The 15,390-nt window shown below is 36.1% G+C and overlaps 1 protein-coding gene across 4 annotated transcripts in view; it reads right to left on the reverse strand.

Moving 5' to 3' along the window:
- ptprz1 (protein tyrosine phosphatase receptor type Z1) overlaps positions 1–15,390 on the reverse strand; it is a 116,603-nt gene that overhangs the window by 45,899 nt on the left and 55,314 nt on the right. For all 4 annotated transcript variants that reach the window (XM_062982347.1, XM_062982346.1, XM_062982349.1 and 1 more), the window contains exons 7-10: positions 10,388–10,545; positions 9,294–9,444; positions 4,601–4,785; positions 2,544–2,670 (exon numbers count right to left, since the gene is read on the reverse strand). In XM_062982347.1, coding sequence (XP_062838417.1) covers positions 2,544–2,670; positions 4,601–4,785; positions 9,294–9,444; positions 10,388–10,545 — 621 coding nt within the window. The remainder of the gene's footprint in view (positions 1–2,543; positions 2,671–4,600; positions 4,786–9,293; positions 9,445–10,387; positions 10,546–15,390) is intronic.

Below are 15,390 nucleotides of genomic sequence, written 5' to 3' on the forward strand. Positions count from 1 at the left end.
AAAACAGTGCTATAAGGTCTGAAACACTCAAAATTGGGCATTCAATTTTACTGAAGCGCAATTAACCCAGCTAGAATCACAACACATACAAATGACAAATAAATGTTTGATCAAATTACAAAAGAGATTCTTTTTTGAATGCAGGCAAATGAAACAACTTACAGTCCACCTTTCTCTAATTAAGTAGATGTAAACAAATGTGGAGAGACTTCAATAGAGCCACACAAACAAGCAATTATAAAGGAAAAACAAAATACATCTTTCTTTTAAGAAGACAAAAAACCCCCAAAAATTGAAGTTCAGTAGAATTTTTCAACAGTGTTCTTAGTCATAAATAAATGGCAATAAAAGCAGAGGCAGGCAACTCTGGTACTGAAAATATTGTTAGGCTGCAAATACTTAGTAAGTCTTTGGCACAATCCTTTGTTCCCAAACCCCATTTGTATCTACTTTCCTTCACTTCTTTTCTTTCCCCATGTCAGACTCTAGATGCCAAATTCCTCAAAGCAGAGATCTGTCCACTTGTACTTTGCAAGGCTACGCAAATGAAATAAACAATATATGGAATATAGGAGAATAAAAAGAACCACCCAAGTCTTGGAGTGATTAAAATAATCCCTGTCCAGGGTGCCAAATAATTTCTTATCATTTTAGCTCTCCTTGCTGCCGCATTCAATTTTCCAGAAGGTATAATTACATTTGTGATTATATAGTTCTATGAAGTATTTGGTTAAGTTGTGATTGGTAAGATAGGACTGCAGTCACAATGCAAGTATGCAGAAAAAAACAAAACTACACAGGCAAGTAAGATTAATGGTGCTGGTGTATAACAGAAACACATATGGGAGTTACATTTCCATTTCTTTCACGTATACAATTAAATCGATTTGGGATAATAGAGCACAGATGGGGCTAGGCAACTATGAATCTTGAATATTAAGAAGACTGTGGAGAATGAGGGAAGGAGGTCATCCTGATTAGGATGAGGATGGAGAGCACCATCCACTGAGCTGAAAAAGAAAACTCTGCATTTTCCTAATAGCTTGATTAGCTAACAGCTCTCCAGAAGGACATTCAGAAAGCCATACGGATAAATATGGGCTGGAGACAACTAATGCAAATCATGTAGAAATGTACAGGAGGAAACTCCAGGAAAGAAGAAATCAATGCAGACCACATACAATGCAATCATACATTGATTGCATCAGAGCCAAAAAAGGCCAGAGTGAAGAGTTACATCCCTAGTGCTAACATTAATATGTTAATATGAAATCAGTGATATATGTGTGTGTGTGTGTGTGTGTGTGTGTATGGAAACATATAAAAGCTAATTTATTAGTTTGTTTACTTTTGAAATTTTTAAACAGGTCATTAATTGTTATTTGTTAACTATTAATAGTTATTCAAACTAGAATAATGAAAATGAAATAATTAAAACAACGTATTTTAAAACAGTTGTTGAACTATTTAATTTTAATAAATCATTTCCAATCTCTGGTGTACATATGATGACTTTATATACTCAATATTACTGTTTTGTATTGTACTGCCACTTCAAAAGTGTATTTCCAAAAATTTTAAACTTTGACATAATAAGCCTTTCTAATTTAATAAATCAGCTACTTGAGTTTTGTTCATTGTTTTTTAAAGTAATAACTGGGTAAAGCTAATGTGCATAGTGGGAGCAAAAAATTAATACACAGAAGAATAGAAAGGCAGAAATATTAGAATGTTAAAATATTATCTTGTGCTATGGTGATCAATTAGCAATACATTTGTTCAAGAAGATACCAAGTAAGTGTATATTGGCTTTTACCCTCTGAGAAATGATGGCACCTGTACTAACAACATATACTTCAAATTAAGTGTTTTATAAAAAAAAGATGGAAGTAATATGAAAGGCAGCTACAATTCAACAGCCAAAAACTGCAAAATTCGATCGTGTTGATTTTGAAAGGAAATTAGTCAAATATCTTATACATTTCATGGGAAGGAGAGAGAATAGAACTTTTGAATTCAAAATTGTAATTATTGTTAGTCATTTTGAATTTTGCAGTCCAACATTAAGAAGCAAGGGAATTCCATCACCACATTTGCACTGAAATAACATTCCATAAGAAGCACCATGCAATAAGATTTCAAAATCAATATAAAAGTATAATTACTTCTTACACTTTTTGTTCCATTATTTAACTTAAATTTGTTTCATAGTATTCATCTCATTTTTTCCCAATAAAATACCAGATTAAACAGACTATCAAGCTGTTTCATGATTAATCATACATTTGAATTTATATTTCATCAATTACACAGATTAATGTTGATATATTAAAGAGTGGCAGGATGTCACAATGATAACCTATACTTTTAATTTAAATAATAACATTCTTATTGTAGACCTTGATTATCTTTCTTAAAAACAAATTTCAGATATTTCAAATGAATAATATTGATACTGAAATTCCATTGCATTGTATTTTCAGCTGGTTTGCAAATAAAAGGCTGCTGTGGCATTTCAACTAAAATTACCTTTGTGAACTTACCTGGATCATCTAAAGGCATGTCAACAATGACTTGATCACTGTATTTTCCATACAGACCATTAGCACAAATAGCAACTATTTGAAGAACGTAGCTTGTATTAGGCAAAAGATTGTTCAATATGGCCCCCTGAAATAATAATTACCAGTCATTACTTTATGTTTCATTAAAGGTTTCATCTCATTTCTTAAAACACAGTGGTCTCTCATATGGTTCAGTGCCTGTGCATATACAAATGAAAATTCTACTGCCAACTGTGGGGTTTATTCCCAAGTACTTAAAAAATAAAAGATGTGATTTTTTAAACTTTTCTACAAATAATAGCACCACTCCATGTAGAAAGCAATTAATATATACTGGTATCTGTATTGTATTTGGACATAACAGTTGTTATGCAATACATGAGAGCATCACAAATACACGTGGAACATACTCCAATCATTATAATATTAGGAGAACTCTGTAGAGTTGACCCTTTACATTTGCAGGCTTAACCTTTTATTATTTGCCAATTATTTGGCAACTTGATGAATACATTCTCTAGGAAGTTGACAATAGAGCCATATTAGAGGACAGAGAGATTCCTAAAAAGAACACTTATCTAGCAAACTCTAGGTTTTTCAGGACTTTGAATTAATTTATTTTTATCGGAGGTGTTGTTTGGACGGCTCCGGTAAAAGCAGGAGAGCATGCATATTTTGGGCCCTGTCTGGATAGGCTCTTAGTGAATAGAAGATTGAAGTACAACATGGTTACACTCTTTAAATACATCAAAGGATAAAACAGAGAGGAGGGGGACTTTTCTCTGCTGCCATAGGGTATAGGACCAGGTCTAATGACTTGAAGTTATAAAAGAACTGATTTTGACACAACATGAGAAGGTACTTATTGATAGTAGGAGCAATTTGACAATGGAATCACTTGCCTAGAGAGATGGTGGAATCGCCTTCCCTGGATGTCTTCAAAATGAGACTGGACCGCTACCTGCTGATGATTATTTAGCTGGATATCCTGTGCTGAGCAGGAAGTTGGCCCTAATGGCCCATATGGCCCCCACCAACTTTATGATTCTATAGCTTTATGACTCCTTTGGCACCAAAAGGAATACACAAGAGAGGAAAACTGAATCCTAAACCATCACACACCTTAACTTCTCCTCAGTCCATGCCAGCAGCTAATTTTCTCCATTTATGCTCACTTCTCATATTAGAGCTGAAAGAGAGAAAAGTGACTGGAGCAATTACGAATGGGGGCCTAAGGCCTTGCAAAATGGAGAGGATTCAGTAGTCCTCTCCCATGTATCTCTTTTACTATTTAAGATAACTGAACGGGGAAGACATGCAAATATAGCACAGTCATGCCTCATGTACCCCAAAGTTTACTGTAAGAGGGATTCAGCACCAGTTATGTAAATATGTGGTCAATTAAAATGAAAAGTGCTAGTGTGCTGTAGTGGTTTGAATGATGGACTAGGATTCAGAGAGACCAGACCACAAATCCTCACTTAGTCAAGGAAACTCGCTGGAACATCTGGGCAATTCACTATCGGCCATACAGGAAGGAAATAATAAACCTCCTCTGAATAAATTTTGATAGGAAAATCTTACATAGGGAATCTCCATAAACTACAGTCAATCTAAAATCACAGAGCAATAAATTGCAGTTATAAAATGAATAGAATACCTGCTACTTTTGGCAGTTTTTTTACCACTATAATTGTCCCACTAATCTATTACAGCCTGATACCAATGGCTAGTCCCAACTACAGTAGAGCTATTAAATCAACTGCGAAAGAGCAAGTCAACAATTATGCTAATACAATTAAATCAATGGATATATTCTAGTGTGGGATAGTAATAGGTTTTGGCCTATGTCCTTATCATTTATATAACCTGGCATACACGTTCTTATTTAATGGCTTTAAAGAGAAAAATACAGTGTAGGAAGCACAGCAGTATAATAGTTAGCTTCACCAAAATCAAGAAAATTCCACACAATAAGGATTTGTAAGTGATTTAGTATTTCTGCTTTGTAGAAAACCTTTAAAGTTGTCAGTTACCAAGTCCTGATACCCATCTGTTAGAAATTCATGCTTTTTCTGGTCTTCTCCTTCTAACTGTTGGTAAAAAACAGCAAACCTCTCAATCATTGTGTCATACACAATTCGTGGCCTTTCCCAAGTAACAAGAAGGCTGGTATAGTTCTTTGGATCAGCTTGAACATTTTCTGGTTCCAAGCTGCAAACTTAAAAACAAAAACAAACAAAGAAACAACAGGTAAAAAAATATATGGATTTGGACAGTACAGTATTTTTAAAATACTACAGATGTTTTATATATATATATATATATATATATATATATATATATATATATATATATATATCAATCATCCACAAGGATCATACTGTATATTGTTTTCATGTATACTGTAAACCCATTTGGATCTCATATTGGGAGAAAGGTAGGATAAAGCTGACCACATTTGACCAAAATTCTGGCCTGTTCATTTGCACATTCACTGGAGGGGAAAATACACCCCTGGATACTGGATACTGGATTTCAGTCCTCGTATTCCTCTGCTTGTTTGTTTCCTTCTTACTTAAAATGAAAGATGCATAAAAGTATTCTTGTTTGATACAAAACATCTCTAAGGCTCAGGAAATTATTATATTTTTAGATAAGGTGGATCAATCAATAAATGAAATACTCAGTTCTGCATCTGCTTCAAGCCTTCTTCTGGATCTAGAACTGAGAGAGGAAAATAGTTCTACCTCTCAGTGCCTTAAAAATGAAACAATGTATTTGCAGAGGCATGTTGAAAGTCAATGAATTTCCACAGAGGAAGAAGCTTTGTACATGGAATGTCATTTCAGGATACCGATTGAACATGGACAAGTAAAGTGCAGCAACACTGAAAACTCAATTGGCTTTTAGTTGGATAGGCCCTGCCAACTAATAATCACTAGTGCCATTAATTTTCATCTAAACAATATGAATGTAGATTTTGTTTTATTGTGTAAGAATTTGCTTTTATAACACAAGAGGGCACCCAAGGCTTAGTATTCTTTTTCATCATTAAAGCTGCATGAAATAGTAGGCAATTCAACGATATTTCCCCTTGTTATATCACAGTATCCTCAAATAAAAGTTTAATGAAACAATCTTATTGAACTTGTGGTCCATTTAGTATCTTTCAAAACCAAACACTAAAATCAATCACTGTGTCAGTTTCCATTTCTAGATGAGGCAATGTATAGGCTTATTAAATTTAGCAATCACTCAGATATCCTCAGGTGAATCTCTTGGGCAAAACAAAACTAGCTCAATTGTGTTATATTAAGGCATTAATGTTTAATATTTGAAATTGAAACAGATGGGATTGAACACACCACCCTCAATATAAAGAAACATTTAGTTTCTTTATATTCTGTACAAAATGATCAAGAGAAAAAAGAATTTGGTGCTCTAGGCTCAATCCAATACAAACTAATCTGGGAAGAAATGTCCTAGGATTCAAAAAGACTAAATTCTGAATAGACAGGTGTAAGATTGCATTTTGAAAAATATTTGTGTATTTGAGCCTATGGCCATAAAAACACTGACATTACTATCATACAGTACAATGCAATCAATGATAAGAGGTTTGGGGTGGGTTTTGTTTTTGTTTTGTTTTTTTTAAAAAAAAACAACAACAATGCTCAACAGACAATAAAAGTTAATATAGAAGAGAATTCCAATGCTCTGGGTTCAAATTATTCTTTGGTTATGAAGTTTTCTTACATCCTAAAACCTATCTCATAGGAAAGATATAGGGTTAAAGCAGAACTGAACACACAGAGAGTGCCTGATGTAAATGTGAGGAAGAGCAGAACACACTATTAATAATATTTGTAAATTAGCATTTAAGTTTTTAAAATCCACAATCTTCAGATTTTTTTATTGTGTCAGAAGCGACTTGAGAACATACTGCCTCTGGTGTGAGCAAATCGGCTGTCTACAGAGACGTTGCCCAGGGGATGCCCAGATGCCTTACCATACTGCTGGGAGGCTTCTTTCATGTCACTTCAATCTTCAGATAAAGCCTCTTAATTGAGGTTCCTTCCCTGATTTTATTTAAAAAATAATCAATTTGCTCTGTTTTGCTTTGTAATCAACTGCCTATAATATATTTGCTGTCTGAATCTTACTGGACTCAAAATTGACATTGAACTGATCGTAACACTTGTGGATCTTCAGCTGTGGTTCTACTGGGCACCATATCACATAGCTCTATTTTGGATATTACAAATAATGGTGGAAATGAGACTCAACAGCATAGTCACATCATGTTATTGTCTTCAAAATATATTGATTTATGCAGGAGCTTTGCTTTGAAAGATGAACCTAAGAACCTAATGTATGTCAGTGATCAGTTCCATGTGGATCCCTGCTGGATGATTGTTAGAGAAAGTCTTTCTGTAATGTATAGAAATTCATATGTTTATATTTAAACCAGATGAATATGTCTCCCTAGTCTCTCAGAATTCTTATGCATCTCAGTCATCTTTCAGCTTTTTTGCTTAATGCATGCCACCTGGCAAGCACTAGTCCAAACAGATGCTGGGAGTCCAGAAATAGTGCAGGAGATAACATCAATCCCAAATGAATATGTATGTATGGGACAAAACTAAAGAGGGGAAGAAAACAGCTGCAGAGGGAACTATAGGCACTCAGCCAACACTTAGGGCATCAGGAAATAGAGAACTACAGTAGCAGGAACTACAGTACAACAGAACTGACAGCAGAGATAATAATGACTAAAATTAAACATTAATAAAATGAACTCAAATTGGAATAAAGAAATACAGAGCAATAGCTGCAAATCCAACTTCAATACATGATGTGCTTAAACAAAATACTGCAACAGAAGTTTTTCTTCTCATGTGCATTCTTATCCTCAAGTAGTGTAAAAAGGAAGGAAGAAAGGTGGGTGTAATGTAGACCAATTGTTTTTATTTTAGCATGAGTTTTCATGAGATAAACCCACTTATACAGAAGCAGTACTGACTATATATTTGAAAACTACTGGATAAGTAGTGTAGTAACTGTTAGCTTCTTTAAAAATTACCTAATTCAAAGCACTAGCTAAGGGTTACATTAGGTCAAACTACTACCAAGAAATATAACTGAGCATCTCGTGATTTTTGTTTCACTTTTATGTAAACGTTGTTTCTGAAAAGAAGAAATGGTACTGAAAAATAATAGTAATAATAATATGCATTTTATGTTTTGGAGAGACAAAATGAGCAATGCAGCTAGAGATGGTCCCTGCTGCAGAATTTATAGACCAAAGTAGATGCGGACAACTACGGTCCTCTACATGTTGTTGCAGTAACCAGAATCTCTCACCACTGGCTATACAGGCTGCGGTTGTTGGGAGATGGAATCCATAATTTGAAGTGTGACAGCTTTCCCACTCCTCTACTAAAGGAAACTATGGGTCCTATTTGTGCGGTTTTGGCTTCTATATTTTTATATATATTTCAATACATATCAGTCTAGTTTGATTTAAATTTACCACTTTAGTAATACAACCACAAAGTATAGTATGAAGCTCTAAGACAGACACTTGCTCATGATGGAACACATTTAAAGGAGACAGAAAGTTATATTGTCTTTATTACCCATGCTCCATGCAGCAGATATAATGCAGTCTATTTTGTCCTTTTTGCTTGAAAATGTTTACAGTTGAAAGTTACTGGAATTTCTGTATTGTGAATAAATGTCTCGTGTCTGACAAAATTAGGAACCATAGGCTTGTGGAAGCAGACATCTATGTGCATGCTTCTAGCTGGTCAAATATCTGTAGTATGAAACATACTTCATATGTGCTATATTCCTAGGTTCAATAGCTGTGTTTACCTAGTCTTAGACCTGGAAATCAGGCAACCATTCTGACCAGATTTTCAGGATTGAGCAAAGCTAGGTTTGGCCCCTCCATGCTTTGGGATTTGGGAGTTACGGGTTAGCATGGCTACTGATTTCCTGCTTGCTCTATATGAATAAGAGCCACTATCTTGGTAAGAAGAAAAAAGTAGAGTGAGTGGAGTGTGGAGAGGAGTGCCTAGCTCTGTACTAAATCTTAAGAACTGAAGTGTGCAGGTTACTGGAGGGGGCAACACATTTAGTGTCTCAATTTTATTTTATATTATACTATCCTGAGAGTTTTGGATAGAGAGCAGAATTAAGGTTCTCAGATTGGATACCTGATGAGGCTCCAGTAATATTGATCCTTAACAGGTTGTAGAATACGATGAGTACCATAAAATGTCATGAAGCATGACTAGAATATCTGTGCTCTTTCATCTTCTAGACCCCAAATTTCAGCCACAGATATCTCTTCCCAGCCTGGTTATTTCCTCTGTGGACAGTGGAAGGAGAGCGTATGAAAAAATGCATGTCCAATTCTGTTCTAGGTACCAAATGTTCCTCTAACCTTGCTCAGTGAGGTAACTGCTGTGTTGGGTTACAGTTATAGGTGGGTTTAGAAGATGAAGGAGGACAGATTCCTTCATCCCAAATGATAGAACTTTATGGTACCTCATGCTGTTCTGCACTCTGTTAAAGTAACTGAAACTCCTTTTAGTATCCAGCCTTAGGAACCTGGGTGGAATAATATATTTTAATGAATCAACAAATAATTCTAGGAGCAATTCGCTGTGGTCAAAATCATGCTCAAATCTGTCAAGTATCACATAAAGAAATAAATACCTGCTTCGTGAATTTCTTCCTGTCCAGTATATGAGGAAAACACCTGGCCAGAAAACTTAAGCTGTTGATCTCTAAAATTATTTTGCAGGTAGTCCATCATCATCACATAATCAGACTGTTGCATGGTGAGGACATCACAAAATACTGACAGCTAGGAAAATGCAGTTAATACAATCAGACAGAGAATTTCTTTTATAAATAATTGTCACCAATAAAAGGAACTTCTAGGATATGGAGATAGCCATATTTGAATTTCACACATATTTGATATTGCATCACAACTTATACAAACACATTTAGAAGCTAGAGGTTCCATGCTTCTAGGTTTTCTATATCACCTTTTGCTTCAGCAGAGCTTTAGCTACCTAGGCCTTCTCCACTCTCCCTCTAGACCAGTGGTTCTCAACCTGTGGGTCCTCAGGTGTTTTGGCCTACAACTCCCAGAAATCCCAGCCAGTTTACCCACTGTTAGGATTTCCAGGAGTTGAAGGCCAAAACATCTGGGGACCCACAGGTTGAGAACCACTGCTCTTGACAAACCATCTAGATTCATAGCCCACCTCACCATATGACTCTCATCCCAGTTGGCTTTGTTTGGTTATTGTTGAAAAAAATATCATGTTCTATCATCTTAAACCACTCTAGGTAATGTTCCTGCCCGGTATCGGTCTGAAGGAATGATCTTATTATGTTTATTGCTATTCCATTTTACATGTGCAAACATATAAGAATATGCCATTATTTTTGCTGGCAAACTGAAATTAAACATGGTTTCTATCTATAGTGGGAAATTTATGATAGAGGCTAAAGCTTTTTGACATTTTTTCCAGAAAAAACTACTGGTTTTCTTCCATTTTTGCACAAAACTAGTTGTGAAACAAATTTTAAAGGTTTTAGATGCTGCCAGTCAAACATTAATGATTTTATGATTACAATTAATCTCAAAAAGAGTAAGCTAATAAATATGGTATAAGTAATACTTTTAATCAATGAACCAGTTAATTTGAATTGATTAAAGTAGTCCAATCCTAAATAAAACCATCAACATCAACCTAAACAACTCTGCTTTAATTTCCTTGTATAAAAAAAATTACCTGATTTTCTGAAATGTTAACCGTGTCTTTGAATATAATCCATTCAACGGATTCTGAGCAGGGGGGAGTTGATAAAGATCCATTATAAGTGTAATATTTGTTTGTTGAATTTGGCAAAAGGTTAGACAAGATGAAGGGTTCAAGTTCACTTTTCTTCCCTGCAAAATATATAAGTAAATATTGATGACTTTCCTAAAACCAGATTATGTCAAATAAAGGTGGAGACTGAACTATTGATCTGTTTCAGTTTTGATTTATCTGTTCAACAAAAACAATCTGAAAATGGATCACACAAAAGCCTACATCAAAAGTAAGCAATCCTTCTTTCACTGATGGAGCTACAATCTATACTAACAAAAGCCATAATATTAAAATAAAAACAGTTTTTTAAAAAAACCCATAAGAATAAAAACAGCTTGAAATAAAGAGCTCTTCAAATTGTGTTGAAAGCCACTCATAACTTTTTTGTTTTATTTTTTTTTACAAACATGGGCTGTGCATTCTGGTTTGGTTTTCAGTGCATTGGTATAACATACATTCCAGCAAGTGCTAGTGAATGACAATGAATTGGATGAGGAGAAACAAATTGAAGCTTAATCCAGACAAGACAGAGGTGTTTCAAGTCATTTGAAAGGCAGATAGGAAAAAGAAGAAGTTATACATCCTACGGAGACGGGCAGACAATTTGAGTGTATGCTGGATTTAGCCTTCGACCTGGAAGACAAGGTTTCTATATTAGCCTGCTTGGTGGCTGCCCCTAGACTCCCCTCCTTTTTATTCTGACAGTCTATTAAAACAGAACATTTATACAGAATAGGCTAGGAGGTGCTGCATTGTTTTAATAGCCGTATATGTCTTTAATTCCATTTCAATCTTTTAATTTGAAGTTTGAATTGATTTAATACTGTGAATATTTTAATTCTGTTTTAATGTTCACCATTTTAATGTATGTTTCTTAACTTGTATTTTTTAAAGTGTGAGACACTTCCGGTCCAATTTTTGGGGGAGGGAAGAAGGATATAGATAAATATTATAACATCAACGACATGTTAAGTTTAAAAGAAATAAAATAATTGTTCTCATTTAACTTACTTTATAAACACAAACATAAGCTTCTGGTTGTAAATGTAAGATGGTTGCAACTTTTTACCATTTTCTATATCTAGTCTAACTCACATGAACTTTTATGATAAATTTACATATTCTGTAAAATCAATTTAATACTTAAAATAATTATTGATCCTTAAAAATTTACATGTTGGATAATGACAGCAGTCGGCTTTTTTATAAATAGAATGATAAATGTGGATCTTGTTTTCAAAAGATATCAAATTGATCTGAGCAAATTTTACAGGAATAAAAAAAACTGTGCTGAGGACATGCTTTCTTTTCCTATAAAACACAATTTTCCAAGTCCTATACACAAATTATTTCATACATTTTGATACTTTGGATCTGTACATAATATTCTACTCCTAGCCAGCAATGTGCTGCCATCTATAATTTCTTTTTTCATTTTTTTAATTGATACCTTTTGGAAACAAACTACCCAAATATGCTCTTAGTTTTATTATGAACTTTAAAAGAGCTATCCGAGGTGCTGATCTTACTTTGAGGATATTTCTTTTAAAGTTCAGCTAAAAACTGGAGTAGATTTACTACATCACTGACATTGAAGACAGCAGCTAGCTATGAATGATGTTGGAATCTTTCCTATTATTTTTATCATTACACATTGTGGCACATACAAACTGTATTGATTCATTTAGAATATTTATGCCCTGGACGCAGACAGCAGCCAGGAAATCAGAAGACGTTTACTTCTTGGGAGGAGAGCAATGACCAATCTCAATAAAATAGCTAAGAGTAGAGACATCGCACTGGTAACGAAGGTCCGCATAATTAAAGCAATGGTATTTCCCATAGTAACCTATGGATATGAGAGCTGGACCATAAGGAAGGCTGAGCAAAGGAAGATAGATGTTTTGAACTGTGGTGCTGGAGAGCGCCTTGGACTGCGCGAAGATCAAACCAGTCCATACCCCAGGAAATAAAGCCTGACTGCTCACTGGAGGGAAGGATATTAGAGGCAAAGATGAAGTACTTGCACCACATAATGAGAAGACAGGAAAGCTTGGAGAAGATAATGATGCTGGGGAAAATGGAAGTAAAAAGGAAGAGGAGCCGACCAAGGGCAAAATGGATGGATAGTATCCTTAAAGTGACTGGTTTGACCTTGAAGGAGCTGGGGATTGTGACAACCGACAGGGAGGTCTGGCGTGGGCTGCTTCATGAGGTAACAAAGAGTCAAAAGCAACTGAACAAATAAACAACAACAAAAACAATGCCCTGGGTGTAACCCATGAAGGCTCTCAGTGTATCTTACAGATTGTTAATTTCATGGTTCCCTGATCTCAGACTCACATTCTAAATATGACATGCAGCAGCAGCAGCAGCAGCAGCAGAAGAAGAAGAAGAAGAAGAAGGAACTTGGGGAAGGGATTAAGTCCAGCAGATACTTGTCATTCTTCCCTGAGACAGAGTGCAGGCCTTTTATGTGCTTCTAGGTTTAGGCATGATGGATCTGTGCCTGCCTCCTCTCCCCCCCTGAGGTTTAGGCAATGGCAGTTGGGATACAGGCAGGGCATGTCACTTCTGGGCTTAAAAATTGTTTAGGTGTGAATGCCTCTTCTTCTTTCCTTCCATGACAGGGCAGAGGCAGTAGGTTTCTGGGCCTAGGCATAATGGTGATTTGCCTGCAAATTTTCTCTTCCTCCAAGGCCAAGGCAGTGGCAGCTAGGCTGGATGGAGGATTTTTAATCTGCTCCTGGGCCTAGACATGATGGAATTGAACCCACTTCTTCTTCCCTCCTTCTAAGGCCAAGGCAGTGGCAGTTCAGATGGATGACATGCTTTTCATCAGATTCTTTGTCAAGGCATGATGGAGCTGTGACTGACTCTTCTTCTCTCCTTTCAAGGCCAGGGCAGTTGCAGTTGGTTTTGGAGGGATGGCCTTTCATCTGCTTCTGGGCATAGTCATGGTGAAGTGGTATCCTGTCCAGCTCTTCTTCAATTCACAAGTTAGCTTCTTAATTGTAACAATAGCTTACAAGTTAGTCTCTTAATGGGGGCTCTGAGCCTATAATAATCTCCAGTTCTTATAGCCCGTGGTTAGAGAATGCACAATTATTAAGAGGGAGATAAGGTTACAGAATTTGCCTACCTGCCCTTATTTCTGTGACTTCTATCTCAGTGAAAGTGCTTGATGCTCACACACTCTTCTGCTCACAGCAGCAGATAGTTTCTCCTTTCCCAGAAAAAAACATTGTTCTCCACTCCCTCCCTCTTATAACTGCAGGCAAAAACAGCCACTGCCAAGAAGAACAGCTGGAGCAACAGTATATTTGATCTCACTGCCAAGGAATAGCTAGGTGGTATTGCAACAAGGAGGACACGGTATCCTCATATCATGATAGCAGGGTAACGATTTTTCAGCTAGTCTGTTTTTATTGATTGTTGAAAAACAAGGCTACATGAGCAGAGGGAGTATAGTACAGGTGTTCTCCCATTAAGAGGATAAAATGTGATCAGGCCATCTGTTTAATTTCAAAGCCACACCTTCTATAAATAAATCATACTGCTGTAGCCATTATCTTAGTTTCTTATTCCCCGTTTCCCATATCTTTTTGTATCCATAGTGTTTATAATAACTCTGATTGTGGAATGTATTAATATTTTGATATTGACTACTCAGCTCTTTCACACTTGATTACATTGGCCACATTTTATGTTATGGCTAGCTTCCTGGCTTATCAAATCATGACATACACAGCATTATGCTGACACATAATGAATGCGATTTCCTGCTTCTTGGCAGGGGGTTGGACTGGATGGCCCATGAGATCTCTTCCAATTCTATGATTCTACATGTAGACTGTTCAATTTTGTTGTGGTTCTTCCTCTTCATGAACAGGTTAACAAAACACAGGAACGCCACAAGCAACACTGTCCCTTACATCTGAAGCCAGAACGATAGTTAATTTATTTTAAAGGAGTCTAAATTTACAAGTCAACTTTTTTAGCCAGAATCCTGCTGGGATACTGCACAGGTTCATTCAGCTTATTCATAGTGCTTATATTTCATTGTTGTGTTGCACCAACAGTGAGGGTGGAGGAGACAGAGGAAGACTTGTCTATTCCTTTTCAGAGAGAAAACCCCAGCTACTGAGCAGCCTACTTCCTAATTTTCTGGTTTCCATGTGGGTCCTTGAAGGTAAAAATGCCCTGAAGCTAAAAACTCTCTGGGAAGGTTGTTTCAGAAAATCATAGGGATTTTTTGTTCCAAGACAATTATCATGGGAAGCCTTTTGCTTCAGAGATCCATCTGGAAGTCTGGCACAGAAGAAATAGCCTACTTTGTTACTGGCAACTTTCTCCTTAAACAGCAAAGGAAAATACTTTCCTTGTCTTTTCCTGTTGCTCCATCCTGCCCCACACAGAGACAAAATCATGCCATTTCACAGAGCCTTGACTTAAACCATAGTTTAAAGGTATTTTTTTTTCTCCTGGCTTGTGTTGGGACAATAAAGCCTAGCTACAGGTTTGAATGTACAGTTCAACAAAATGAACCATTCCATTTTTCAATCTGTAATGTAAAAGTGAATATAGCAATGCTATAAAGAAAACAGTCTTATACAATTCTATGCCACTTTTTATTTCAGTTTATTAACAATTGTGTGGACAGGGGTGACTATTCACCTCCTGCCACTGAACCGGAAAAAAGACAAACACAAAGTGTTGGGATAACAAAGGCCACAACTTGTTTATTGGTTATAAATGAGAAACAAGGTTGGCTGTCATGAATGGATCCTAAATCAGGAATCGGACAGACGATGCTGACCGATGCCACTTAACTATGCCAGGGGGTGCAGCTGTTTTACCGACTGGCTCAATACAGGAACACTATTACCGCCGCGCCCCTGCTGAGTCAATGTATGCTCTCC

The sequence above is a fragment of the Anolis carolinensis genome, chromosome 5 (genome assembly GCF_035594765.1).
Source record: "Anolis carolinensis isolate JA03-04 chromosome 5, rAnoCar3.1.pri, whole genome shotgun sequence".
Taxonomy (NCBI): Eukaryota; Metazoa; Chordata; class Lepidosauria; order Squamata; family Dactyloidae; genus Anolis; species Anolis carolinensis.